At 51.2% G+C, this 27,026-nt stretch overlaps 10 protein-coding genes across 10 annotated transcripts; 2 read left to right on the top strand and 8 right to left on the bottom strand.

The window, feature by feature from the left end:
- Positions 1–15: 15 nt before the first annotated feature.
- On the top strand, positions 16–821 carry PtrM4_010820 (uncharacterized protein; the record flags this gene model as incomplete). The annotated part of the gene is made up of 2 exons (XM_066102996.1): positions 16–220; positions 331–821. 2 exons carry the CDS (start codon positions 16–18, stop codon positions 819–821), a joined length of 696 nt encoding a protein of 231 aa, XP_065965198.1.
- An 865-nt stretch (positions 822–1,686) lies between these two features.
- On the top strand, positions 1,687–1,947 carry PtrM4_010810 (uncharacterized protein; the record flags this gene model as incomplete). Its single annotated transcript, XM_066102995.1, has 3 exons — positions 1,687–1,746; positions 1,816–1,902; positions 1,945–1,947. The coding sequence occupies 3 exons, from the start codon at positions 1,687–1,689 to the stop codon at positions 1,945–1,947; spliced, it is 150 nt and encodes a 49-aa protein (XP_065965197.1).
- A 1,415-nt stretch (positions 1,948–3,362) lies between these two features.
- On the bottom strand, positions 3,363–4,368 carry PtrM4_010800 (DUF4401 domain containing protein; the record flags this gene model as incomplete). The annotated part of the gene is made up of 2 exons (XM_066102994.1): positions 3,363–4,247; positions 4,303–4,368. 2 exons carry the CDS (start codon positions 4,366–4,368, stop codon positions 3,363–3,365), a joined length of 951 nt encoding a protein of 316 aa, XP_065965196.1.
- Positions 4,369–5,293: 925 nt separating this feature from the next.
- On the bottom strand, positions 5,294–9,497 carry PtrM4_010790 (VPS9 domain protein; the record flags this gene model as incomplete). Its single annotated transcript, XM_066102993.1, has 2 exons — positions 5,294–9,358; positions 9,417–9,497. The coding sequence occupies 2 exons, from the start codon at positions 9,495–9,497 to the stop codon at positions 5,294–5,296; spliced, it is 4,146 nt and encodes a 1,381-aa protein (XP_065965195.1).
- A 660-nt stretch (positions 9,498–10,157) lies between these two features.
- PtrM4_010780 (GlcD, FAD-FMN-containing dehydrogenase) lies at positions 10,158–12,151 on the bottom strand (the record flags this gene model as incomplete). The annotated part of the gene is made up of 5 exons (XM_001931028.2): positions 10,158–11,231; positions 11,281–11,479; positions 11,537–11,743; positions 11,798–11,993; positions 12,046–12,151. The coding sequence occupies 5 exons, from the start codon at positions 12,149–12,151 to the stop codon at positions 10,158–10,160; spliced, it is 1,782 nt and encodes a 593-aa protein (XP_001931063.1).
- Positions 12,152–13,724: 1,573 nt separating this feature from the next.
- On the bottom strand, positions 13,725–15,683 carry PtrM4_010770 (ProP, Permease major facilitator superfamily; the record flags this gene model as incomplete). Its single annotated transcript, XM_066102992.1, has 4 exons — positions 13,725–13,940; positions 13,996–14,623; positions 14,687–14,847; positions 14,907–15,683. The coding sequence occupies 4 exons, from the start codon at positions 15,681–15,683 to the stop codon at positions 13,725–13,727; spliced, it is 1,782 nt and encodes a 593-aa protein (XP_065965194.1).
- An 873-nt stretch (positions 15,684–16,556) lies between these two features.
- PtrM4_010760 (solute carrier family 25 member 38) lies at positions 16,557–17,564 on the bottom strand (the record flags this gene model as incomplete). Its single annotated transcript, XM_001931026.2, has 2 exons — positions 16,557–17,479; positions 17,531–17,564. The coding sequence occupies 2 exons, from the start codon at positions 17,562–17,564 to the stop codon at positions 16,557–16,559; spliced, it is 957 nt and encodes a 318-aa protein (XP_001931061.1).
- Positions 17,565–18,532: 968 nt separating this feature from the next.
- PtrM4_010750 (SPS1, Serine-threonine protein kinase) lies at positions 18,533–22,650 on the bottom strand (the record flags this gene model as incomplete). The annotated part of the gene is made up of 2 exons (XM_066102991.1): positions 18,533–19,065; positions 19,119–22,650. 2 exons carry the CDS (start codon positions 22,648–22,650, stop codon positions 18,533–18,535), a joined length of 4,065 nt encoding a protein of 1,354 aa, XP_065965193.1.
- An 851-nt stretch (positions 22,651–23,501) lies between these two features.
- PtrM4_010740 (ProP, Permease major facilitator superfamily) lies at positions 23,502–25,380 on the bottom strand (the record flags this gene model as incomplete). The annotated part of the gene is made up of 4 exons (XM_001931024.1): positions 23,502–24,185; positions 24,238–24,665; positions 24,721–24,979; positions 25,030–25,380. 4 exons carry the CDS (start codon positions 25,378–25,380, stop codon positions 23,502–23,504), a joined length of 1,722 nt encoding a protein of 573 aa, XP_001931059.1.
- Positions 25,381–26,256: 876 nt separating this feature from the next.
- On the bottom strand, positions 26,257–26,970 carry PtrM4_010730 (DUF3605 multi-domain protein; the record flags this gene model as incomplete). The annotated part of the gene is made up of 1 exon (XM_001931023.1): positions 26,257–26,970. One exon carries the CDS (start codon positions 26,968–26,970, stop codon positions 26,257–26,259), a length of 714 nt encoding a protein of 237 aa, XP_001931058.1.
- Between the last annotated feature and the right edge of the window lie 56 nt (positions 26,971–27,026).

The raw sequence follows: 27,026 nt of genomic DNA, 5'->3' as shown, positions 1-27,026 counted from the left end.
AAATTTGCTATCGACATGCTATCAATCCCAGGCTCAAGCTGTGAGTGTGAGCGCTTATTCAGCGAGCTGGGTGACCTCCTCGAGCCCCGTCGGCGCAGCATTTCTCCGCAACTTCTAGCAGCAATACAGTGCGATCGACGATGGATAAGAGCTAGATTTGGCAGTGGTGAGGTGCCTGTAAAGGAGGCTATCAGCGATGAGGAGATGGACGCGAAATACGGTGTACATAAGTGGGATATTAGCTGAGAAACTCAACACCAAGGTTTCTATATAACTTTCCTAATCGGGACTGAGCCCATCAAGCCGAGCGAGCTGACAGCCCTGTTTCAGCCAATCCGAGCGAGCCGAGCGAGCTGCTGGCCTCCGCTCAATTGGCTGAGCAAGCCAATTGGCTGAGCTCGCTCAGCTTGCTCATTGACATCTGTGCCCAATGGGCTCATGAGTCATGCCCCCACCTCGAAGTACTAGTATGGGGCATGTCCAAGGAAACACCAGACACTGCTGTAATAGATTGCCTTCGCACAGACGACATGGAAGTTCGTACCAACAGCGCTGCCCGTGTCGAGAAGATACCACAACAGTACTTTATCAAGCAACTGGTAAAAACAGACAACGGAGCTACTCAAATTTTAGCAGTCTCAGTCCCAAGGAGCAGGATTCGAGAAGATTTCCCGGAGCTGGATATAATATCTTGCGACACCATTGGGTTTGATCCATTGCCCCACCTCGCAACAGAAGACGACGTCGATTTGAACTATTCGACTGGACTGAAATACAAGGCTGGATGTGGTTTGGCTCGAAGGACACTAGGTTGGTCATAGTCAAGTATCAATATTCTGACTACGTGGGTACGGCCCTATCTTTAGTACCCGGGGACTATGATGGGGACGAGATCGTTTACTTCCTTCTATCAAACCTTCCTCGGCAGTACATGTGTGCCATGCGCGAACCCAATAAAAGTAGGATTACCGCACATGTTCCACATCTTTCTCTATCTCGACTGTGAACAGCATGTATTTGGAGTAGATAGAATAAAGTTGCCTACGGCTCGTTTATGAGCAGATACAACTTCCCAGCACACTAATCAATCTCATTGGACCTGGCTTACCGCCTCTGTTCGCTGCCATAGTACTCGTTTGCTCCCATAGTTATATGGGATGAGTATGTGGGCTGGTCTGGTTCTGCGAAGTGATACCAACCATTCGCTGTAATGTGTTCGCAATCATAGTGTTTTATTTGACTTTGATCTACAAATAGTGGTTGTTTTCGACTAGTCACTGCCTAGTCTGGATCAACATTCATATTACACGAGGTAGCATCTAAATATGACACCTGGTAAACTCTCTGTAAGCCGTTAGCTAGCCCCACCAGAAAGGTCCCATCGACCTTCCGCCCATCTCCACTTCCAGCGATTTCAGCCGATGACTTCGGCATACAAGTTAGTCCGTAAGAAGCTTGGGCGAAATCCCAACACGAGACAGGAGCGATATGTCAAGTTACGCGTTCCAATGGTCTTCATGTAAGCTGGTTATATTGGTGTGATCATCAGAGGCTTGAGTATGCGTGCGCGAATACCACTCATAGCCTTGATACGGTCTAGCTGCATAAGAACAGAGTCTCCCGTACATCCTTTCTTCAACGCCACCAGGCTCAATCACATCACAGTCAACAAAATTGCTCAACAATATGAAGTCAATCACCTTTATTACGATTCTATCGCTTATTGCAGTCTCCTACGCTGATCCTGTAAGTATCCATAACAATAGCTTTTGCACCTATTTCATTCTCTGAAGATTGCTTCTGACGATATCGTAGACCTGCCAACACAAACCCAGGACGACCTATACATCTTACGATATCGGAAACTGTGTTGATACTGGCATTTCGCAACCATGCAGCACAGTATGTGCATTTGCTCTTTGTCTAATATCATTACTAACAGAGTAGAACTTCCCATGTTATAACAACGGTATTCCGTGTACCATCGATGGTGACAATTATGCTGGAATGAAAAGGGCAAAGTGTGGATAAGATAAGGTACTTTTGTGACGACGTTCAGCGATTTTCTAAGCGTCTTTACTTTAGCAATGGAGGCGGAGCTAGCAAGTTAGATCAAAAGCTAGAGAGTGAGCAATATATTACTTTTGTAGTTGCATAGTCAAGATCTATGAGCAGATTGAATATGACATTTATACTCATAATACCTTTATATATGTTGACTCGTTAAAAATTACCCCGTTCACTACCATCTGACTAATTGTTGCTAGTCTGCCGATTTCTTTTGCCACGCTGTTCTCTGAGGTGGACTCCAACATCTTCTTTGCCGACTGGCGAGACAGGTCTTTCGTGATGACTGCACTTTCTATCACCCTTTATAGCCATAGTATCACTCGCGTGTCAATTGTTATCGAAAATCGGAGATACTAGAAGCTATGGTGTTCTTTGAATAAATGATTTGGGACTGTCAAGAGTGTGCAGGAGTAATGGAACCTCTTTGTAACAAAGCCAACTCTGAGTGTCGAGAGTGAGCTATAGAACACCAACTCAGACGGCAGCGGAGTAGATGAAATATTAAGACGAATGATCAAAAGGCTACATGCAAGGCTACTTACAAAGTCGATCCTGAGAATATGAGGATAGTAAACTCGTTCGAAGCTGAAGTCGTCCACTCTGCTCATCAGAGGATATGATGGAAATGAAGGATGGTCGCCCATAGTGGGCACTCATCAAAGCGCAGGGCGACCCCAACTGATATGTCCAGCGCTTTGCTCTTATTATCGGATACGAGGAGGATCGTCAGAATCGACCGTCACTTCAAGCTGACCGATACCGCCGCCGGTGGATCTGTACGGATCAACTGCGCGCCACGACTCTTGGAATCTTCATAGTACAGGTAGCTACACAAGCTACCTTGTCTATCAATTAACCAAACAATACTCACTACCACACCGAAAGTCCATGTGAATTCTACTAAAACACGTTAACTTGCCGCACTTTGTACTCAAAAGCGTAAGGTCTTACACAACTACCCCAATACATGTAAAAATCCGGAGCAGTTTTTGATAGGAATTGAGAAGTTCGACGAGTAAAACGTCATCGAATGAACTTTTCGATCTGACCTAGGCTGTCGTTGAAGCCGCGAATCGGTCCGGGAGAAGGACAAAGTTTGAACTCACGGGCTATGGCCGTCATCCAAGTCCTGATCGGGTTGATGACGTCGCTAGTGTTTGCTCATTATAGTACCGGATAGCTCACGAGCATACGATAGCAGGTACCCGAGTAATAGTTAACAGACCTACGGCTTCTTCGGTCGTTCTGAGTAAATATCATATCTATCATGAAAACGCCAACTTTAAGACCGCTTACTTCCTAAATAAACTCGTCGCACTCCCCACCACCGGATTGGGCTGAAACTCCACATCACTCCCACTAGCATAAAGCGGCACCGTATCCTCATCCACCCTGCTCTTCGGCTTAAGCTCCTCTCCTCTCGCAATCTCAATCGTACTAACAACCGGCAGCGCCAATAGCAACAACGGCAAAAGTTGTCCAAAACTCCAATTGCCCTCTGGAGACCCCTGCAAATTGATTGCTTGGGGCGGATGGCCAAATGCCTGACTCTCCAGCACCACTCGCACCGTCGCCCCAACACCCATGGCGACACAGGCAAACAGTCCCACTATCTGCACCGTCTTCAGCCATTTGGGGTTGTCGCGGTTGTGCAGATACCACGTTGCAAACCCAAACGTAACAACCTGCCCAGCGATAACGGCGATCGTACCCGTAACACTAAGTGCCGCGTTAGGCGCCGCCGTGTCTTTACCCTCGACTTCCCAAACACATGCAATGGGCAGTTTAGGCTCCATATTCTTAGTGACAGTCTGCAAAATGAAGATACCCGATATAATTCCCAACACCATATTCACCAGCATGAATATCTGCCTGAACCATCTCAGCACCCAGTCGCGACGAAAGTCGTTGACAAGCGCAAGTAGCGTCGCTAGATTTGTGGCTGTGGAGAGCAGACTCAAGAGCCAGATTATGAAAAAATGGTAAGGTATCATTGTTTGCATTTTTGCGAGTCCGACGGATTGGATGCCGATGCCGGTGAGAATTTGTTGATCAGAGAAGGATTGCAAGAGCTTGCGTGATATGGGTGCTGAGGTGGATTTGCGGAGACCGAGAAGGATTATGGTTGCGGAGAGGAGGATGGAGAGGATGTTTGTGATTATGAAGGAGAGGAGCGTCTAAAGGGGAGTATTGTTAGCGAGGGAGGTGTTTACAATTGGTGGGGATGCGTACACCTGCGCCGGCGACTCCGGCATCTGTGGTAGTGAATTCTGGGGTGTCTGAGCAGTTGAACGCCATGATTTCCGTCTCTTTCTCCCTGGTAGCTCGGAATATCTGTATAGCAGGGTTCGTCGGGGGTTTGATGTCGTTGTCGCAAGTATACACGCGCAACGCGCAACGAAGTCACAGAAATCTCTTTCAACGCGCGACGCAAAGCAATAAAGAGAGTGAAAAGTAAAGAAAAGTCAGCAGTTCCCTTCTCTTTCCCTTTGACCACATAAGAAACAGGAAAAGAGAGAGTGTGTGGATGAAACAACCGTCGTACAATGCCGCAGAATAGACAACCACCAAAGGGAGACCAGTCAGGCACAGCCTCGCGCCAATGTCGTCATAAATTCAGGGTCCTCACCACTCACGCCTAATTCAAGGTCTTTTGGCGAGCATTGATGGCAGCCACCCCCAGCCAATAAACCCCTGTTTGCGTCTTCGCCTCTGTGGCGCAAGCGCTCAAGTTGCGACAAGGCGAAACACCGCGGGGTCATGGATATTTCAGGGAAGATGGATGGTTGATCGTTGGATCACGGGGAGGGAGAGACAAGGGCGCTTGCGCAGGGGGGTGGGCCGGCAGGTGTGCGGTGCGGTGCGGGTCGGGCGCCAAAAGAAGGGACCACAGGTGGCGCTGCAATGTTAGCGCGATGCTTCACTCTAGACTGGAAGTCTTTCTACCTAGCTATCTTGGTCTTTCCATAGCTGTTAAGACAAACTAGAAGCGGTGAAGTTTATTGTTTTTCGCACAGAAATTGATTAAAGAATACTTGACTACTATCCCACACCCACAAACATTCAGATCGAACGCCGTCGCTGATATATATACCTCCAATACCCTTCCTGATTCCCACACATTACATCTGTGTACGCCATCTATCCGATGAAAAAAATCGAAATAAGAAGTTTCAAGTGAAGGAGTTATACATTGAGAATTATAAGAAAAAGGGTAGATGAATCAAGCCGAGCCGTTTGCGGTGCTCGGTGGTGGCTCCAGGGCTTCTTGCGCGAGCTCATCGGCAGGAGGTGCGTCCTCCGCGGGAGCTTTTCCGTTGGATAAGATCATGCCCTCGCATTCTGGATCCTCGACGGCGCCTAGTCCAGGCGCAATGTTGTCGAGTTTGCTTTGTTCAAGCACTGCCTCTGACAAGCCCATATTGATATTCACCGGCTTATGAACGCCATTTGTCTGGACACCGTTGATATGCCCATTACCTAATTTCGCCCTTGGGATCCCGATGCCCAGTTCTCTAACTGCTCTCTTCATACTCTCCAGCCGAGCCTTCTCGACAACGCACATCTTCCTAGCCAACTCCTTGAGTGCTGACCTCCCCGTCTCCACTCTATTCTCCTGCCAACTCGCAAGTTCTTGCGCAACAACCTGCTGCGTGTACCTCAGCTCCCTGCCAAGGTCTTCAAGCTCAAGTTTACTTTTATCCATCTTCTCTTGGGCATCTCTCTGGACTCTAGATCGGGCGTCATCGAGAAGACCGAGTGGCCATCGATCAGAGCGGCGGACAGAAAGGTTATGACGATCGATGGCTTTCTGTGCCGTCGACATGGCGGTTATGAGGGTCGAAGGACGGGCCAGTGAGGTCAAGATGGCGTTAATTGTGCTGGAGATGGCATGCATCGAGTAGTAGAAGCCTGCCATCGGACTTGCTTCGCTTTGGTTCAGCGTCTTTGTGTAGCGTTCGAGCGCTCTCAGATGCTTCTCTGGCAGGAAAGTGACAGAATGCAGAGCGGTATTGGCAATCTTGGCTGCATCATTGAGATCTGATGCCGCAGACCGAACCTTGTTTGCGCGCCGGAGGACAGACCTTGAGGCATGATGTAAAGCACGGATATTTTCACGCATGTGCTGGACGAAGAGTTCCACTTCACGGACATCGTATATCGGAGCGTATTCTTCGCGGAGGCGCTCGACACGCAACTCAGCCTTGCGTGCTGAGCGTTCTGCGAGCATGGACGAGTCAATGTCAGGGACGAGGAAGAACTCCCATACCAACTCGTGTGTCGAAAAGGTGGGGTGCTTGAGTAGGATTTTGAGAAATGCGTCGAGCCGAAGCTGCACATCGCGCAGTATTGATCTTGAAGGTCTTGACGGTATGAGGTAGGGTGACGCTAGGTTGTGTATGACGGGTAGCCACGACGCAGGATGCTCCTGTGCAAGCCACTTTCCAAGGTTCTCAAAATCCTGCGATGACCGACGGCATGTCGTGACCGTGATTGTGTTGTTGTCATTGGGTGCTCCAGACTTCAATACAAGGCGTACAGTTCCATCTTCCACGAAAAATGAGCGAACGACAGTCGTAGTTCGCCCGTCAGGTCCGGCTTCATTGGACAAGAGAACAAGATCATCAATACGATTGCGAACCTCGTCGTCTTTGGCAAGCTCGACAGCCGTAAGGCCACGCGCGTCTCTGTAAGACAAGTCTACTCTCGGGTCTTGGAAGAACACACGCACCATGTCTGTGCGTCCATATTTGCTGGCTACCATGAGCGGGGTAAATTGACGGTCGTTGGTCGCATTAGCATCTGAATCGCAGCGGTAAAGCAATCTTGCTGCTAGCTGCGGATCAGTGATGATGTGCAGTAGGCTGTTGCCCTTATTATCGACGTGCTCATCGAGATGCAGCGGCTGCCCGTCATCTTGATCATGCGTCGCGGCTAGTAACGCCTTGTCTACCATGTCGTGGTACTGATCGTGATCGTAAGATCTGCAGAGAGCAAAGACTGGCGTCTGCCCATTCTTATCCTTTAACCGCCAAGGCAGGAGATGCCCGATACGATCGATGAGACGTGGCTGATTGAACAGATAGTGCGCCACACACCTACCCTTTGCATCTGGCCTTGCTAGGTAGTCTCTCAATACATCAGGACTTGGACTATTCTCCAGTATGTAATTGAGAATTGTGTCTGTCGTCTTGGCATGGCCGAGCTGTATTGCTGCGCTCAAAAGGTTGGTACCTTCATTGTTGTAGTCTTCAAAGATGAGTGAAGGAGTATAGAACTCTGTAAGGCTGAGCAGGTATTGTAGTGCCCTATCTTGCTTGTTCTCAATAGCCATCATGAGCAGTGACTCGCCATCAGGCCCTTGTGTCATAGTGAGCTTCTCTATCGAGACATCGCCTTCAATAGCGCTAACACGCGAATCGAGTGTTGTACGAGATCGGAATGAGCGCGCCGAGCCACTCGACATACTTCTCGTGTCCATTGATACCCGCTTCTTCATCTTTGGTCTGTCGGGTAGCGGCGGTGTCTGAGCTCGCTGGAAGGGAAAGATGTGTGCTAGTGGTCCGTCCTCAATGACCCCGTTCTCGCGAGATGAATGTGAACGACTTGATCTTGACCGTGGCTCATGATCCCCGTTCGTGATGGTTCCTCCCGGAGAGCGTAGCTCTGATAGACTTGCTGCGAATCTGACTGGGCGATGTCTTGGTGGAGTGTCGCTCTCATCTGAAGAGAAGCTGTCCATGTCTGCATGGAAAGACCTGTCAGGTTCAAGGATGCCTTGCATGGTCGCAAGATCACCCGTCTTGGTGGCATGCCACAGTGCCCTGTTACGTCGACTTGCTCTTCGTAAGCCTCCAGAGTCTGTTGTCAGATACGACAAAACAGCTTCAAATGTGCTGAGGGCGTAGCCCATTTCGCCGCTTTCGACATCGTCAATGAAGATGAAATGGCGCATGTAGGACAGTCGTGCCTGCAGATGCCGTACCGGCGCTCGAATGACTACTATGAGCAATAGTGAGACGAGTGTATCTGCATTGATAGTGAGCAAGTGATCTTGCTTCTCGGAGAGTTGCTCTCCGTTCGCCATGGTCTTTTCCTGTTGCTCATCCGGCATCGTGATATGCTTCTGCACTGTGAGGAGTATTTCCAGCATTTCTTGAGGACTGCCTGCAACGCCCATTCTCTTGAACTTGTCCACGGCTTTCGACAACCGTATAGCCAGCTCTTGTTTGCCCTTGCGACCGTGTCCAATATCAATGCCAACCTGCGATATGTCGATGTCCATCATTTGTCGCGTTCGGCGCTCGAGTTCGGCATCCTCCAGCATGCGTATTTGTTGGATTCGCGGGAACAGGATGGTATTGTGCACTTGCTCGGCAATGTATCGCTCAATCATGCGCTCGACGATAGGGCCCGTCAAGTCTGTAGTCGCGCCCAAAAGTGACAACTGCTGCTTATCGACCATTTGAAACAGATCAATCGCTGCCGTTACAGCAGTCTCGAGCGATCTTCGCATCTGGTCTTCTTCGTCGCTGATCTCTAGGTTCGATATGAAGCCATTCGGGCCCTGCGACATGCTGCTATGAATGGACAGTGGTGCCGTCTCCGCTGATGATGCCGAGCCTCGTCTCCGCTGGCTGGCTCGCGAGCTCATGGACGAACGTCTTGATCGTTGTGTAGGTGTAACTGGTAGCGGCTTCTCTAATTCCTTGCCAAACTCCTTGAACAGCCTCTCCAGGCCTGGCTGCATCTGGCGGGCGATCATGGGAAAGTGGTTCAAGAGGTCGCTGAACGACTTGACGTCCTTCTTCCGCGGCATTGACGAGCTGACAGCCATGGCTGAGCTCCCCGCAGGTGGAGGTGCTGGCGCGGCATCCTTCTTGACGTGTAGTGTAGCCGGTATTATCGGGTTTGGGTCAAAGGTGCCTATGAGTGGCCGGGAAATGAAGTATACCAGCCAAGGCTGCGCATCGAAGGAATCAGGGTAGAAGATGGTGTCGCTAAGGAGCTGCGCTTGGTTGAGTGTCTTGAAGCCTTTATTGCTGTAGATGAAGGCGTCCTTGACAATCACCGTCCGACCATTGGCCGTTGTGAACTGCTTGGCCTTGCCTCTTGTCTCCCTAAAAGTGCCTGCATCCTTGACATGGTTGTTCGGTCCCACGCCCCCTGGCACACGTAACACATGGCTTGCGAGGAAGTCTTCAGAGCCGCTGAGGTCAACGTACGAGGTATTCGATTCCTTGTCGCGCGATGTGAGGAGAACTTCGGTCGTCGGGACAAGAAGTACCTATAGCATACAACGTCAGCAACTGCGCTCTTGCCCGTGGCTTATCCAGGCACCCTACGTGATGCTGCGCCGGCTGGCACTGGCTGGGGAGTGCGCTACGGAAGAAAGCCCGTAAGAAGGGATTCAGGACGGGAGGCATTCAATCGACATTAACGGGACTCGGAGAGAGGTTCGGCATGCGCGTGGCATGTGTTCTCGGGCGAGATGTGGGCTGCGCAATGGTGGCAAACGTCTAATCGGGTCTTCGCGATGGTGAATAGGAGCCTGATGGGATTCTTCGGAATGCGATGATTCTTCGGATCGTCGGACCGTAGGACCGTAGACGGTTTTGTATCCGATGGTGTCGCTAATGGATCTGCGTAATCGAAGCGGAATAGTTGGCGTCTTAAGCGGGGGACTACACAGCTGAGGGGTTGCAAGGAATTGGGATGGTTGTTGGTAGTTAGGATACATTGGCTTGTGAAGGTGAACTTGCTGCTAAGCCCGTTACCGATTAGCGAAAAACGCGACTCTTTCGTCATCGCTCCCGCTCTCCCCCGGGCTGCTTGCCCAGCTTTTGGTCTCACTGCTCCACCTAGGTATAGAACACAGAAGTGCTTGAACTCTCACCATTTCAACCGCATCACATTCATCTCGGGTTACGTTGACAATCTTGGGCGCAGAACATGCAGATACGCAGTCATCACGCCATATACACGCGTATCAGTCGTCGCGTCATACCTGAGGCAATCAATATGCATACGCTTCAACAAGGTTCGCTCCCGTATGACATGCACCACAATCAATACCACTTCCCCGCCTACGCACTGGTTTTTTTGCACAGCTTCGTACCATAGTCAAGCACACTCCAGTTCTCCGTCCCTGGCGTAGTCTCAGTAAAGAAGACACCATTAGGATCCCACTTCTGGCGAATCTTCAACAGCCTCGCGTAATTGCTGCCCCAGTACGCCTCTTGCCAGTTGGGCTCATTGAGATCACCTTCATTGACGTAGCTCGCTCCATTGGGTGAGGCGTCTCTCAGCCTCTTGCCCACAACATTGGTGTTGAACTTCTCGCGCTCCTTCTTGACCGTCCATGGTTCAGTGCCCTCCATGACGATATTCGTAATGACGAAACTGCTGGCGTTGCGCCAGGCAGGATTGATGGCGTTGTCTACTTTGGGGTATGCACGCCCGGGATTAACAATATGGCCGACGTTAAACCCGAGTTGGGTGGGCTCTGGCATTGCTGCATAGATGAGGACATCTGCAATCTCATCCCCATGGCTGGTAATATCAGCCTGTGTGAAGAGACGACCCCCTACAATGGATTGACGGTTTGCTGGCTCGTCTTCGAACAGGTCAATGTACATTTCGAAGAAGGTGGGGAAGGCCTTTGTGTGCGCATCATAAGGCACCTTGGCTGCGTCTAGTTGTTCGTATAGTGGTGCGAGAACAGCGGCAAGCTGGCTTCCGGTCATGTTGGGGCCGACGAATGGAGCAATGTGAAGGACCTGAGGGCCTGGGCCAAGTTCAAAATACACGAACATTCCATGGTCAGCGTAGTGATTCGCCAGGTTGTGGAAGATATGAACGCCCTTGGCAAACAGTTCCGTGTCGTTGGTGTGCGTCGAGTTAATATTGAGGATCGTGCCAGCCGTGGGAACCTCGGGGAACGTCTTCACCGTGATGGCGACGACAACCGCAAAAGAACTGGGACCGCCGCCCTTGAGAGCCCAGAAGAGATCAGAGTTTTCCTTCGCGTTGGCAGTAACGTATTTTCCTTCGGCAGTGATGGCGTCAAAGGAAAGCACATTGTCAGCTCCCATACCGTATATGCCAGAAAGCGGACCGTGACCACCGCCTTGAATATAGCCACCGCCCCAACCGACAGTCTATGAGGGTTTAGCGATTGGAATAATGGTATCCAGCTTATCAACATACCGGGCACTCCCCACCAACAATGACGACTTTGGGGCTCTGAGCAAAGCATTGACGGAAGAGCTCACGACCCTGAACGCCAGCACCAACGATAGCCGCACTACCTGTCCAGTCGCCAGGTCCAGTGTACTTCTTGAGAAACTTGACCTCCTTGAAGTGGTGAGTATTGATAATGAGGGACCCGTAACCGGTCGAACGGCCCCTTATGCTACATTAGTCTTCTTCCCTACATGGAAGGATAACCAGATATAATTCTCACATGAAGTCATGGCCGGTATTACGGATAATCAGACGAAGGTTGCGCTCTCGTGAAAAGTTCACGCCTGCCCTGATTTGTTCCTTCGTGGTCGCCACGATTACATAGCGCCCGTAAAAACCCCTGGAGCAGGGCTCAGACGGGTTGTTGGTCGGTAAGCAGGTGTTGTTGGTCTTGAACGGCCACAGTCCGGCAATTGGGTCATCAACCCTAGGATAACGTTAGCATTGTCTTCAACGTTGTTGTTCAGATGATAAGACATACAGGACTTGTTCAACCTGCCAGTTGGCTTGCAAGTCTGCACACTTTGCTGCATCATACACGCTGGTAGAATTTTCAAAGTTCTTGTGGCAAACGGCACCAGGTGGTATTGCAGCCTGCAGGGCACCAGATACAGTTTGGTTGAGCTTTTCCCAATCCTTGTTTGTAGGCCAACACGCGTTGTCGGAGTAGCACTTGCCTTTATTCCTGTCAGTATGTTATGAAAAGACATTTACACAAATTCCACTCACACTGATAGTCAACGCCGTCTAATTTCTTAACTTCACCAAGCCATGTGGCACACAAGACCCCATTGGTTGCCAAAAGCAAAGAAGCGAGTAGTGAGAAGCGACCCATTTTGACGAAGAGCACAAGATAGAGTCGAAAAAAACTTACGACGACGTGCTTCCGCAGTCCAATATAAATACTTCAGACAGACTCGCGCACTCACAGTAATACCTAGTGTGCAGCCTAATCCATATCTACCTAGATGGCTTTGGTATAGATGCAGTACGCCCTGCTGCACTCCATCATGGCTTGAAATTGGACCAATGCAGCTGTTGAATTGCTACCTTAGCTAGGTCTTGCCGGCCGCTGAGTAAGGTACAGACCAAGGGTGCCTGGAAGAGTTTGCGCCACATTCGAGAGTGAGATTAGACCGGGCAAGTCTATCCATCTCTCTATACGGCTTCCAGTTGAAAATGGGCCACTAGAGTCTGCCACAAGGCCGGAGTGCTGTCGAATTCCCATTCACCCGGATAATGCGTTGGGGGCCGGAGCCTGCGTGCCAAGAGCATGATCCTACCGTGTCTATCTTTTTTTACCATAATTGGACTTCAGGTAAGACCTAGATCCGGTGATTTCAAGGCTATCCCATATGGCTGAGCTGGCAAAATCTGTAGCGAGACGCCACCGGTCGGCTTCAATACCCGGCTGTGGCCGTTCGTGCATCTACCCACCTGCCTTGTTTGGCAAAGGCATCAGGTATTGGTCCATCAGGACATTCTGACTAATGAAGCTGCGTAACAGCACACATCTGGCGTGGCGACAATTGGTAACAGTGCTATGCTCAGTATGCACGGTTGAGCCACTATCCTAGTTCGAAGTAATATGGAGAGATCTGTCGCTGGGAAATACCCTCTTGCTGTAAGTATACCCGACATGCAGGTTTGCACGTGGATTATAGCCAACGAGGAAATTATAGCTAAAATACTATTAGATTTCTGTTACAACGGCTACTTGAACTTTGCCTTTAGAGAGTTAATCGACGTACTTGCATCTTAAGGTGTTTAGGATGTCATTTTTTGAGGGGTGGGCGGATGCATAAGGTGCGATCAACAAACAATGTTAGCTTCCGGGATAACGGGCACCGGTAGCGACTTCCCCTTGAGCCTCAACAACTTCCCCGCAAGAACCCACTTTGGCTGAATCATAGCTTCCAATTGTGCGCTTCTAACGCCCTATGCATATGCAGGGCGAACTCGCAGTAATTGCCTAAGTCATCGTTACAAAGGTCTCTCATACGACAATGATGGATTTTCAAACGCCCTCGGCAATGGTCGCAAGCACTTTAATGCAATGAAGTATTTGGTTGGATTCACTCGTGTTCAGGATATTCGACAATCTGCAAATCACGTTGACAGCCATCATTCATTCTAGACTGACTCCACTTGACGTCTTTCTCTATTGCGATGGAGTTGGGGACATTGCCCCACCATCTCTATTACCATCTAACATCATTACCTCACTAATTCCTCCAGCTCTTCTACCTCGGACCTTGCCTAAGTCATAAAGAGTGACTACGATTCATCCGTGTAACAATCTATGAAGTTTGCTAATTCACTGTTCTTCTCGTAGCAAAAACTGTCGCTTTGACCAAACAAAAGACTCAGCAGCACAACGCCCGTAGAACTTTTACATTGCCCCTTTCCTACCGCGTTTGCGCATACACACTCTTCCTCCTAATCTTCTCGCCCTGGAGGTAAAACCAAACCGGCACAGGAACCATGACAACAGCCAAACACCCTAACAGTGTAGACGCCCACTCGATACCCATGCCCTCGAACATCTGGCGTGCAAAGAGCGGGAAGGCAGCGCCTGCCAGACTGCGCAAGAAGGTGTTCGCAGCAATAGCCGATGCGGCAAACTAATCGAATGTTAGCCATTCTGATCTTGAAGGAAGAGAGTGAATGGTAACTTACCATCAAATAACTATCAATCAAATAATTGAACAATGGCAAGAAGATCGCCAACAACCCAAAACCCAGTAAGAGTCCACTCAGAGTAGGTACAATCCAATGAATATCAGCCTTGTACCCTGTCCACCCAAACCAAAACATGCCCGCCGCGAAACAAATGCCGCCAGCAATGACATCGGGGAGTCGCCACTCGGGAACATTGACATTGTCGTTCGCCGCCAGTTTGCGCTCGTACGCAGGTTGGCGGAGGAATATGACCAATCCAGCGAGTAGCTGACCCGAGATTAGGCCAAAGTATGGGAGTCCACCCACGCCGGGATTCATGCCATGGACGCGCTGGAAGACTAGGGGGTATGCGGTGAGGAAGAGGTAAAGGATTCCGTAGATGAAGGACATGTAAATTGTGATAAGTAAGACGATACGTTCGGTGACGAGCATGCGGAGGGGACGTGAGAAATTCTTCTCGAGAAGCTCGCCGAAGTCGATTTCGATTTCGTCTTGTTTTGCATGGATTGCCCAGTTTTTGGTGGCACGGCGGAGGGTGGCGGCTTTTTCGACGAGGATTTGGGGCGCGTAAGTTTCGCGGAGGAAGATGACGTTGAGACCAAGGCAGACGAAGCCCAGGATGGCGCTATTGCGGGGGATATATGTTAGGTGGATATTGAGATGTGAAGGGGGATGATGTGACACGTACGTTATGTACTCAGTCCATCGCCAGCCAAGCTTCGACTTTACAATAAAGCCGCCAATGAAAGGAGCGAAGAGTGGACCGCAAAATACAGCCATGGCGAAGATAGTAATGGCGTTTCCGCGTGACCGGTTATTGAACATATCTGAGAAGACAGCCGCAACGCACTGGTCCACGAAATCAGCAGCCCTTCCAAGAAAAGAACCATGGCAGAAGAAACACTCACAGTGAGTGGGCAAGCACCAAAGAAGCCGCCAAAAAACCGACAAATCATCACCGTCTGCACATCCTTGGCCACGGCAACCGCAAGGTTGAAGATGGCAAACCCAAACGATGCAAACACAAGCGGAGACCGTCTACCCTTGAGCTCAGAGTAAGGTGCCCATAGAATCGGACCCGTGGCAAACCCAAGCACGTACAACGATGTACCCAGAGTAGCCACCACAGAGCCCACATGAAACCTTGCTTGAAGATGGGGTATCGTCGTACTGAAAATTGCACTGCCAAACGAAGCTGTAAAGGTGGTGAAGCCCAGCATGGTAGCTATAATCAATTTGTCCACGAAAGGCCAATTTTGGGCGTGCAGCGGATCATCAGGGCCATCGAATCCCACGACGTACGCCTCCTGGTCGATAAGTTGGGGTGGATAGGGTTTGTTTGCACCGAAGGCTGGTAATGGTTTCCTTGAGGCTCTGCTCTTTAACGTACTACAACCTACGGTCTGGGAGTGCTGGCTCTTCTGCGTTTGTATGCGCTCAATTTCTGTAGAGTTCGGCTGGAGATCGCTACCTAAATGGTCTTGTTGTGTTGGGAACCTCGATATGCCGGCATCGCGCTCAACATCAGAGGTATCTGAATATGAATCCATAGTGCCAATCTTAGTGTGTGAACTGCAACCGTGGATCTCCTTGTCCTGTTCTTCTTCAATGTGTGCCTGATCCGGCCTCAAGAGAGTAGCATCTCGTTCCGGCTTGTCAGTGTGTCTGTGGCCCTGGGCATCCATGATAGCAAAAAGATTGAAATTAGGATTGGAAATGATGGGCTATGGGTGAGGCTCGGTCCAGAAGTTTGCTAGATGTAGACTTCTCCAGCTTTGTACAGGTGCCATGGTGTATAGTGGTTGAATCTCCGTCCCTCCGTGCCTATAGTCTGGAAAAGCGGATGATCGCACTGCGGACGTCGGAGACTGCGTATGTCAAAACACCGAACATCCGCAATCTAAGGCAAACCTCATGGATATGTTGGTAGGCAACACGGTACTTATCGCGTGGGCAGAAAGCGCAGCACTGGGGAGCGATCGTATGATAATCACTAAGATGCCTCTTCCCACTTCGTTCACTGTAATTTGAGTTGAGCCAGGAAACCTACGTTCGGTCATTAGCCGAGCGTTCTGGCTAACGCCGAGTCATCGGCAGTAACGATGGCGTCGAGCTTCGTCCTTTCACTATGTATGCTCGGAAATGTCCTGCAGTGCTCTGTAAGGTGAAAACAATCATGAACTCCGGCAGCCATATGGCTGTGATGGACAATTTATGCCATTAACGGAGGTAATACTAACGAATTCATTTGACTGAGTCGTTTCTTGTGCAGCCTTTGCGGATGCAGTCTTACGTGCGTAGCATGTACATACGGACCGAATTCTTCAACATGGGACCAATGATGCAATACCGGCTTGAGTTGTCCACGATAGTCGGCCGTAAATTGCCGTTCAGTAGTGCACATCTATTAAAACAACCCGGACTAAAGCATGTGTTCGTGGGCTCGAGAAAATAGTGAAAGTCTTCAGGGGAGGGTCGTTTCCGCGGCACAGATCCTCCATGTTGACGCCAATAAAAGGTCAGTGTGTGCAAATATTATACATTTTCACAATTACATCTTAGATCTTATCCTCAACCACCTCCTTCAGAGTTTCCGCTCGGCGAATGAGCTCCTCATACAGTGTCCAAGCAAGCGCACTACTGACTGCCTTTCTCGCGATCCGAATACCTAGGCCGTCGAAAAAGCAACGCAGGCCCTCTTCCATGTACATCTTCTTAGTCGCCTGTACCATGTTTCCATATCGTTCGGGCATGAGCTGGATGCGCGTCTTGATGGCATCGAACGGGTTGGTAATCGTCGTTCCTAGTCCAGCTGCGGCGACACCCGAGACAAAGTTTATACCTGCAGACGTGCTGGTGGAAAGCTTGGTGGATGCGCCGGATGTCTGTTCAATCTTTGTTGCAAGGCTAGAAAGCTTTCTCTTCGACTGCTCGTAGAAGAGGACATATAGCCCCGCATAGGGTGCATCGCGAACTGCGGTTGCTCCAAACCCGGCAAAGAAGCCCTTGAGCCCCTCTGTGCGGAATATGTCTCTTGATGCCGTGAAGAGCGAGTTGTAGGCGTACAGGTTACTCTCATATCGGACTTTAAGCACCGTTATCGGCATCATGATGAAGCCTGCCCATGTTCGCGCAAAAGCGCCTGTCGCCAAATTGGCCGTGTTGCTTAATTTTGGCAGCGAGCTCGAATGCTCTGCTCCCTTGGCCGCTGCATCTGCCCTCCCCGCGGCTCCTAAACTCGCTCGGTGACGCAGCGCATTGAGGCTGGAGAAGTATATGGCAGACCCAAAGCCTGTACGTAGTGTGCTTGGTAGTGTTCCCCTCCAGAATTGCCGTACGGGGTTTGGTCCGCTGGCTATGGATTGTATGGTGCCAAAGAGGGTGCTTGAGCGCGATTGTTGAACGCGCGTTTTGAGAAGGTCGGCGGGTTGGAGGAGTACTGCCGAGAGAATGCCAGAGTTCAGGCCTGCGAAGAAGTGGACTGCAATGTTTGTGAGATGAGAATATGCGCAGAGCTCCTGCCCGCACTTACAATAAGACGACGAGGACTTTCCGCCATCTGACATTGCCGCGCCGTCAGAGGTTCAATTGCTATTTCGTAAATCTGAAAGATGCACTACGCATCATGGAAATAGCCCTCAGACGTTGGGGCTGGTATACGCCGGACTGGTCGCTTCACTTCAGATTGCTTCCAGAAAAAGTGCATGACGTTTCGACATGATAATCCTCCGAGCTGCGGCGGATCGGTACGCCGAGGTCCCTTCCGTTTGCGCCCGCGTCTCTGTCCCGCACCTCTCCATCATCGGCTAAGTAATCAACACCACAGCCTAGTGATTGTTCATCCTCGGTACAACACGGGATGCGAACGGACAACCATCAATCACAAGTCAACACCAAAACTGCAAATGTTTAGAACATGGTATAGGCCTCGCAGGGCAATCGTTGCTTAGTATGTATGCCGCGTCTCTCGTCATAAGCGAAGGTAAATACTTCCACCAGTACTCTATAACCCCCCTAATGATAGTCCAGTAATTAGAAACTAACCCAACCCGAGAGAGAGATAGGCCCAAGGCAGCAAAGAAAACGCCGTCGCTAATGCAGAAACACCGCCCGATACAGAAAATGCCCGACTGCCCGAGATAACAGTAATGCGTAAAGAAAGTGAAGACGAAGAAAAGGAGATAACCAACACAAGCGTGCAGACTTCCCAAGAGACGCTAGCGGGAAGTTGCAGAGTAAGTGCGGGATTGAAGACATTACAACAGTCTCAGCTATGGTGGAAACGGCGGGTTTGATCGTTTGATCCCCATCAAGATTCGGAGATTTGAGATTGGCGGAAGGGGCAGAGCGCTGAAGTGACTGGCCCATGACTAGATGGAGAAATACTGGACGACCTCGATCCGGGGCTCAGTTGACTGTTTCTGCTAGTATCAAAACTGTACTTCTGTAGCGAGGAGCGACGAATCACTATCACAGAATATGGTAGTCAGCCAACGGCTTTACAACTCTCCCTGTGAACAAACACGGGACATGTCTAGTTGTAGGTAGAGTTGTGCCTACTACTCTGCGGCGTTCCGCTGCTCGAGTTACTATCAGTCGGCGTTGCTGGCTCCAACGATAGTTGGGCACGGAGCGTCATGATCCATTCGTGCTGCAGTAGCTCAACGGCACTAGCGCGTTTGTTCGGATCACGGTCAAAGCACTTCTTCAGAAAGTCGATACCGGTGTCGCTCAGCTGCTCTTTAGAGGGTAGTTGCGGCGGGTCACCTTGGGCGATGTGGTACATAATGGCCCACTCGTTGTCCATAGATGCCCAAGGACGACGCCCAGTGGCCATCTCAAGGATGACACAACCCAATGACCAGATGTCCACGGCACCGTGACGGCCGGTGCTGCCTCCACGAATCACTTCGGGAGACATGTACATCGGCGTTCCGGTCATGGAACGCTGTCGACCCTGCCGTGTAGCATTGTGTTCAGCCGCGAGGGTTCTACCTTGACGAGCGATGAGTTTGGCGGCGCCAAAGTCGACAAACTTGATCACTCCGTTGTGATCGAGGAGAATGTCTGAGTAGTGTTAGTGCGAGGTAAAGATAACAAAGGGGCTATGCAAAACTTACTCTCGGGCTTGATGTCACGGTGGACGACACCAGCGTCGTGTAGATACGCAAGACCCTCCAACATTTGTAGTGCATAAACCATAATGACAGTCTCGTCTTCAATACGTCCATGCTCGAGTAGGCCAGCAAGTGATCCACCGGAGCAGTATTCCATAAAGATGTATACCTTGTCACGATGTGGCTCGATACCGTAGTAAGACACAATGTTCGGATGGTCAAGCACCTGCAGCACACCCATCTCATCTCTGATCTGAGCAACGATGGTAGGAATGAGCTGCGGATCTTGTAGACGAATCTCTTTAACAGCCATGAGGTGGTTAGAGTCGAGGTTCATAGCCGCGTATACTGATCCGAATGTACCACCGCCGACAAATTGACCCTGCTGCCATCGGAGGGTAACATTTGTCGCCGAGGAAGAAAGGTAGGTCAGAGCACGATCAGCTTCATTAGAGTCTTCCAGTACCCTGCCAAGTGCCTGACGTTCAGCTTCCTTGTCCTTGCGGAATGAGTCAATCTCTTCAAGTCTTTGCATCCATTGCTGTTGAGTCATCTCAATCGACTCATCGTCGTCCTTGGCGTTCTTAGGGTCCAACAGACTCTTTCCAGCAATGGCATTTAGACGCTGACGCTCAGCTTGGGCGGCGATAGTAGACCTTGCACCCATGATATCGAAGTGGGAAATAAGGACCGACATACAACCAGCTACCTTGAGGCGCAGCTGCGAGTATTCCTCTTCACTAATTGATAGGATATTCTGGCCGCGAGTCATCATCATGGCAAACTCCAAAGCTACGACAGCCCATCGGAACGTCTTTCGATCCGAGGCAATGCAGTCGTCGCAAATGAAACTGACCCAGTCTAGTGCCAATCTGGTCAGCTTGATGTTGTTCATAGCGCGACGGTTGTAGTCCATGTAGAGAACGGAACGCTGGCCGAACTCGGTAGCAAAGGCAAAACAAGTCTGTATGAGATCCTGGCAGTCAAGACCGACAGTCTGTCTACGAACGATTTCGACACTGTCCATGATGGTGTTCGATAGCTTGTATGCCGTCTTTTTGATCTTTTGCAGTTCTGCATTGACACGTGGAAGGTTGGCGCGTTGATCGATTAGGATGTTGAGCTCAATACCTATGGAGGAGAGGAACGACATGTTTGCGTTGGCCAGCCGTTGCTGAGAGCCATCGGCAACGAGGCGCAAGCGGCCAGGCTTGAGATCGAGATGGGGTTCAATAATGTTGGCGGACATCTTCTTGCCTGGCCAGTAAAGATGTTGCTCTGGTCTGATGATCAAGACGTATGGGTTCGATGGATCCTCTGGGGCCTCTTCGGCGTGGTAACAAGTGGTGAGAAGCGATTGGATGTCGTTTGGCCGGTCAAGTGCGGTTGGCGACGCGACAATGTAGACGCCGTTGTTGTTACCACCAGTCGTCTCGACGAGGAAGTGTCCGGTCACGACCAAGGATTCGTACAGCTCATGCAGTTGTTCCTCGTCCAAGTCGATATTGTTGATGTTGAACTCTGTACAGTTTTCGAACCGCTGTGTCAAGATCCTGGAGAAACGGAACAGCTTACGCTGTCGAACACGGACGGAATCCAGTATTTGCTTGTACCTCTTTTCCATCTCAGATCCGGTGAGCTCGTCTGGCCGACGCTGCAACTCTCGTTCGAAGTGCGCGCTGAGACGAGTGAGCGACTTTGAAGTGAGGACACTAAACTGCTCTGCGGTCTCGACATCGCCTCCCTGCAGTTGCCTGCCGAGCTTGTTGCAAAAGTCCCATTCTTGTTCCAAGATTTCAGCCTCCTTGAAAGTGTTCTTGTTTGCGGCCAACTTCCAGTTCAGCATCTTAAAGTAGAACTTGAGCGCATCCAAGACGACGGTGTCAAAGTTCTCCTCGATGCACGGAGGCAGATCCCAGCCGGGTTCTGGCCGCGAGATGGCCATGTAGCTCTCCTTGACCTGTCCAGCCATGGCGAGCAGGATCTGGAACTGGGCGATCATCTGTTCCGCCATCATGACGCCCTGTTGTGAAGGATCCTTGATCTTCTTAGCGTAGGATAACCTAACGCGGATGATCTCCTGGAGCAGACGCGAGGGGAAGTTGATGAGGGTGAGTAATTCTTCGATGTAGGGCGGAAGATGTCTGTCGGCGAAACCCTCGGCGTTGGCGATGAGGGTGTTCTTGGCCTTTTGGATCACCTTTTCTAGTGGAGCGAGTAGGTTTGTATCTCCCTGGAGTGACTTGAGACCATCCTCCTTGAGTATCCGGTCAATAAACGAAGACTCGTCGGTCAGGTGATGGTCCTGCGACGAGCGTGGCCGGGGCTTTGTGAAGTCGAGTTCCTCGTTGCCAACCCACTTCTTCAGGATGGACATTTCCGTGTTGATGAGGGCAATGGTGTTGTGCCAGGCGATGACGGCGTCGCAGGCGTCCTTGTAGGGCTGCGAGGCTGCCTTTGGATATGCCAACTCAAGCGCCTGTCGCGTGGGGTAGGCGCTCTCGACCTTTTCAATCTTCTTGACAATGTCCTCAACCTGCTGCGCGGCCGTCTGGCCTGCCTCGGCCTCACCTCCGACCTCAAACGAGATGATACTGTCGAGGTTGGCGCGGATCTTGCTCCTTGTGTCGTCTACTATGCGCCGTTGTGCCTGCAGTGAGCGCCCGCACACTTTGGCACGGATGCCCATCCAGATCTCAGCCTTCATGGTGCTGTCTCCCTGCTGCTCGGTGCTGCCAATCAGCCGCTTCTTCTCCTGCTTGACCACGTCGCCCGTGAGCACGCTGGCCAGCATCGAGTGCCACTCAAGACGCTCGCGGTTGGCGGGGATCTTGAGCTCCTCAATCGAGGGCTGCATGTCATCATTGCCATAGTAAAGCAGCGTTTCCTGGTCGTAAGGGTCGTTTTCGACATACTCGGCCGTCGATGGCGACTCATCTTCCGTCTCGGAGTCGGTGCTGTAGCCCAAGCTGGGAGTGCGCAGGGCCGGGTCGAAGAAGTCGTCCTGCTGGTCTTCCTGGCGGATGCGCTGCACATAGGCCTGTTCCTGGGCGCGGTACTCGGCATTGGGATTGTTACGCCGCGACCGTGTGGCCGAGTTGTTGCGTGGGCGGTGGCTGTTTGAATTGAGCGAGAACTGCTGGGGGCGGCGGGCAGGTGCGTAGGCATTGCTGGGAGTGCGCACGGCGGACGGACGGGGCCCTCTGGTCGACGACGTGGTGCCGTTGGCGTTGGCGTTGCCGTTGATCTGGGGCACTGCTGGTGGCACGTCGGTCATGATCTGAGGTCCACGGTTGCGTGACGGGGCGTTGCTGTTCCAGCTGTAGGTTGGCTCTCGCAGAGGAGCTACTTGGTCGACGGCACTCGTTGCTTCGACTGGAGGCGCAAAATTGTACTGGCCGTCTTCGATGCCAGCAGTGCCAAGCTGAGCATGATCATCGGAATCGCCTGACGAGCCAGACCCTGAGCTCTCGACTCGCTGGGGGGGTTCGGGCGCGTTGACGACGACGGGCTTGGTCGCGTCGGCCATGGCCATGTTGTTTAGCAGCAGTGCGTTGTGGTGGGCTGGGCTCGAGAAGCGCACGCTGCGTACATGTCCGCTCATGATAATCGACCAGTCGGGGCACCGTAGCCCGCGGCGGAAAAGATCAGCGCTTCAAACCTGTTCGCGAGATTTCTGTGGCGGTGCACGACTGAACAAGCAACGCAAATCCCCGGGGTACGGTATTCAGTATGGCGATTATGCGGCCCGTCTCGACAGCGCAGCGGCGAGCCTATCTATCAACATTAAGCTTCACGAGCAAGCGCGAACCTAGCGCTTGAGCACCACTTCTGCGACGCCTTCAAAACCTCTCCCCTCGTGCTAGACAAGTCGCCCCCGAGCGTTGGACTGACTACTGCCCTTCATGTCGCCACAAGCGTAATCTGCCCACGCTGCATGCGCCCAAGACATGCACATGCGCTAGCTAGGCGGGGGACCGGCCTTGGAACACTCTCTCCACCCACCACCCATGCCCGCGCTTGCCTGTCGTGACTTCTGGCCTCCCCAGCCTAAATGTTCAGTGGCCGACCTCCTCTGCATTCCAAAAGCGGCCCTACTCTCCGGCTTCAAATCTCGGTAGATCAGGGTCCAGAGAAATCCGGACCTCCTTTCCCACACTCACGGCCACGGCGAGACCTGTCATCCAGGTATGACCCTGATGCAAACGCAATCTAGCCGTAAATCCATCCAGCTATGACGTCGACCGTATATCGAGCCTACCATGATAAGCACCCAGCTTCAGCACGTGCAACAGCCACTGTCGTCGGGATTTCCGAACTATTCATTACATTACAGTCATATGGACAAATTAATTTCATCATGGCATGCTTTTCACCTCAAACCCCTTAGATATCCTTCCTCGCCAGCTTGCTCTTGTGCCTAATCTGCTTGCCCCACTTGTAGAGAGCGAACGGGATGGGGATGAAGGCGATACCCAGAAAGGCCAACAAGCTACTCGCCCAGTTGATACCCAATCTTTGGTACATGGCATTGGCGAACAAAGGGAACCCCGCACCAAATGAAGACCTCATCAGGTCGTTGCCCGCCAGCACACTAGCCACTGAGTCTGGGTATGCATCGCTCAAGTACGGTAGGACCGCCTGGAATAGCGTGAACGCTGCTACACCAAAGAAGCCAGACCCGATGATTGGTACGATCCAGTGAACATCGGATCGCGAAGCCCATCCGAACCAGAACAGACAGATGGGCACCGCAAAGCAGCCGACCATGGCGGGGATAAGACGCTTCTCTGGTTGAATGTTGCCATTGTCGTCGAACTGCGGTTCTAGATACCAGTAGTTCCATGCGAACAGTACCCCGGCGGCAAGAAATGTGCCAACAAGGATGCCAAGGAAGGCCACCCCCTCGAGGCCAAGGTTGAAGCCATATATCCCCTCAAAGACAAGGGGGAACGACTCAAACCAAATGTACAGAAGACCGTAGATGAGTGCAATGTACAGGTTGAGCAGAAACACCATTGGCTCGGTGAAGTTCAAGGTGATGGGTTTCACCAGACTCATTAGGATAACCTGGTACCATATTAGCTTCGTGTTCTCAACGTTTCGATGGGCTTGTACACACATCCTTGGGTGTCATCTCAGCCGCTGTCATTTCCGGCTCGCAAGTAAACCGATCATCGCCAGTCAACTTCCTCAGCCGCTTGGTCCTGCGGTACAGGATGTTGGGCGAACTTGTCTCCGGTAGAAAGAAGAACAGGAACACCCAGCAGATGCCGGATAGCCACATCAGTTCCCAAATGGTCCACTTCCAACCTTCCGCCATGACGGCAAATCCTCCTACTAAGGGACCGAGCACAGGCCCACAAACTGCTCCTACACCCCAGACAGCCATGCCATAGACTTGTTTCTTGGGTCGATACATGTCGGCGATGGAAGCACCGCCTGTAGCAAGAGCAGGAGAGCCGAAGAAGCCAGTGAGGAACCGGAAAGCAAGAAGCATGCCAAAGTTGACCGAGTAGACGGTCGGCAACTGGAAGAGAACAAACACCACTACGAAAAACAACGTTAGCGTTATACCTCGACGTGAAAAGGTAGCCTGACTTACGGAGAGTGCCAATATACACCCATAGCCGTCCAATTTGCGGAATCTCACTCATCGGAGACCAGAGGAGAGGCCCGAGACCGTACCCGGCGACATATAGCGTCAACCCCAAGGTCGCAGGGACCTGAGCAACGCCAAACTCTTGCATGACGCCCATAAGACCAGGTGTGTATATCGCTGAACCAATATACACAGAAAAGGTGAGGAAGCAAATCTCAAACGTGACAAAATATCTCTTCCCTCGTGACCAGTTGCGGGGATTCTAAGAGCATATCAGCATAATTCGCAACCCACCATCTCAAACAGACATACCTGTGGATCATCCGGCCCATACCAATCGATGACGTGAAGGTCCTTTCCCTTCTCAGGATCGACCCTGACACCACTTGCTTCATTGACCCCCTCCCCTACTGCGGTAGTATTTGAGTCGTGTCTTTCGCGACTCCTTACATCATACGCCTGGGTGAGCTCCCTCAATGCCTCTTCAGCATTGTCCTCCGGCGGATGAGTTTTTCCATGGTAGGCTGCATATCCCGACTTTTCATGACTGACGTACTTCTTCCAAATATCGTGGTCCCTCTCTTCAGGATACTGGAGGTACTTTCCGCGTGTTACCAGTCGAACGCAATGGCCAAAAGCCGAATCGCGAATTAGGTCGAGCATCCTACTTCAGTCGCGAACTACAAGAAAGCGTAGACAAAAAAGCAACAACTGGAGTGGTAGCACCAGTTTCATAAGCTCCGGCGTCAGATCCTTAAGTAGAATTCCATGTGTGACATCATCACCGACACCAGACACCAGGGGCAGCCGAAAGATTGTTGACCCGCAAGAGGAACAACGCGAATGCCGAGAATGCCCATGACCGATCGGCATACAAGCGAAATGCGGCTCCGAGAGCTTAGTCTGACACGATGTTTGCGCGGGTCGAGGGCTCAAAGAAACTATCGACAAATCCATGACGATGCACGTCGGCAACGATCGGCGCCATCTATGTCAGATCGCCCCGTGAAGATCTATCGCGATTGCCATAGTATCCGGTGAGGGCCGCTTGTAGCGTGTGTGAAAGGTGAAAAGACAATTCGCTGTCGAATGAGGTGTTAGGAAAAAAAGAAAGTTTGCTACATGTAAAGTGTCATGTTCTGGGCTCAAGGGCTGACAAGTGATGACGTTCATGAAAGGTGAGGAGTGTGCGGATAGGAAGATTACGGATCTGACTCGTGCGTGCTGGTGGGTACTAGCAGCATGACTAATTTCAAATATTGTCTCTTTGTGACACTCTGTAAATATAATGTAGTTGACAAAATGAGTGTCAAATACTGCAAACAGCTGTTCAGCATAGGAAGGCGTCCTGGATAGACCATACCACATCTATTATAACTTCTTTCGAATGCACGTGATAAGCGTTGAAGAAGCCAACACGCAAACGATATCTGTGGATCATAATGACATACACGATGAGATGATAGAGCTCACCAGACCCGCGATGCCCATCCTCCAAGCTCCCCAATACTCAACCCCCCATCCACCTTACCTTCCACCCTAAACCAACCACCCCTCCAGCACCCCCTCATCCACCCCCCTGACCAAAACATGCACATGCTCCAAACTCCTCACACTCTGCAAATCAGTAGTATTCTTGAACCAAATAACCCTACTCCCCACCTCCCCCTCCCGGCCCTTCTCCCTAAACTCTCTCTTCACAAATGCATCCACCAATGCCTTTCCCTCCTCATTCAACGCACCTTTCTCATCAACCGGCAGCCGCTGCTTCAGCCACACCACAATATGCGAAATCCCCTCCAGCGCATACGTCCAATCATTCCTTAGAATCTTGTAGTCGTCCGGATCCGCAAACGGAGTGTCATTTCTCACCGCAAAGCGCAATGCACCCGTTCCCCCACTCTCATCTTCTGCTAAGGGTTCCCAGTACAAGCGCTGGTGCAGTAGATATGTCATCACGCTCCCGTACTTCTGCTTAACGTGCGCAGTCCACGCTAGATACGCTTTGAGGGAGCTGGGCCAGCGTTTGAGCTCTTCGAGGCGGTTGGTGGAAATTAGATACTGGAGGTTTGGCCAGGTATGCGGTGTGAAATCCGAGTCCGAGAGCGAGAGTTGATGCCAGTCTATTGCGGTGAGGGCGAATGGGGGGTTAGAGCGCGGGAAGGGGAGAGCCGTTGGGTCAGGATTTGAACGCCATTCGGCTTGGAAGATGGACGGAAGGGAGGATTCGTCTAGAGTGGGGAGTTGGGGCATTTTGGCGGGAGTATGAGTGTGATTGAGTTCAAGGCTGTTGGGATGGGGAAGTCGCG

Source organism: Pyrenophora tritici-repentis, chromosome 1, assembly GCF_003171515.1.
Source record: "Pyrenophora tritici-repentis strain M4 chromosome 1, whole genome shotgun sequence".
In the NCBI taxonomy this organism is placed as follows: domain Eukaryota; kingdom Fungi; phylum Ascomycota; class Dothideomycetes; order Pleosporales; family Pleosporaceae; genus Pyrenophora; species Pyrenophora tritici-repentis.
Note: the sequence above shows the minus strand (reverse complement) of the source record. Positions and strands in the feature narration are given on the sequence as shown.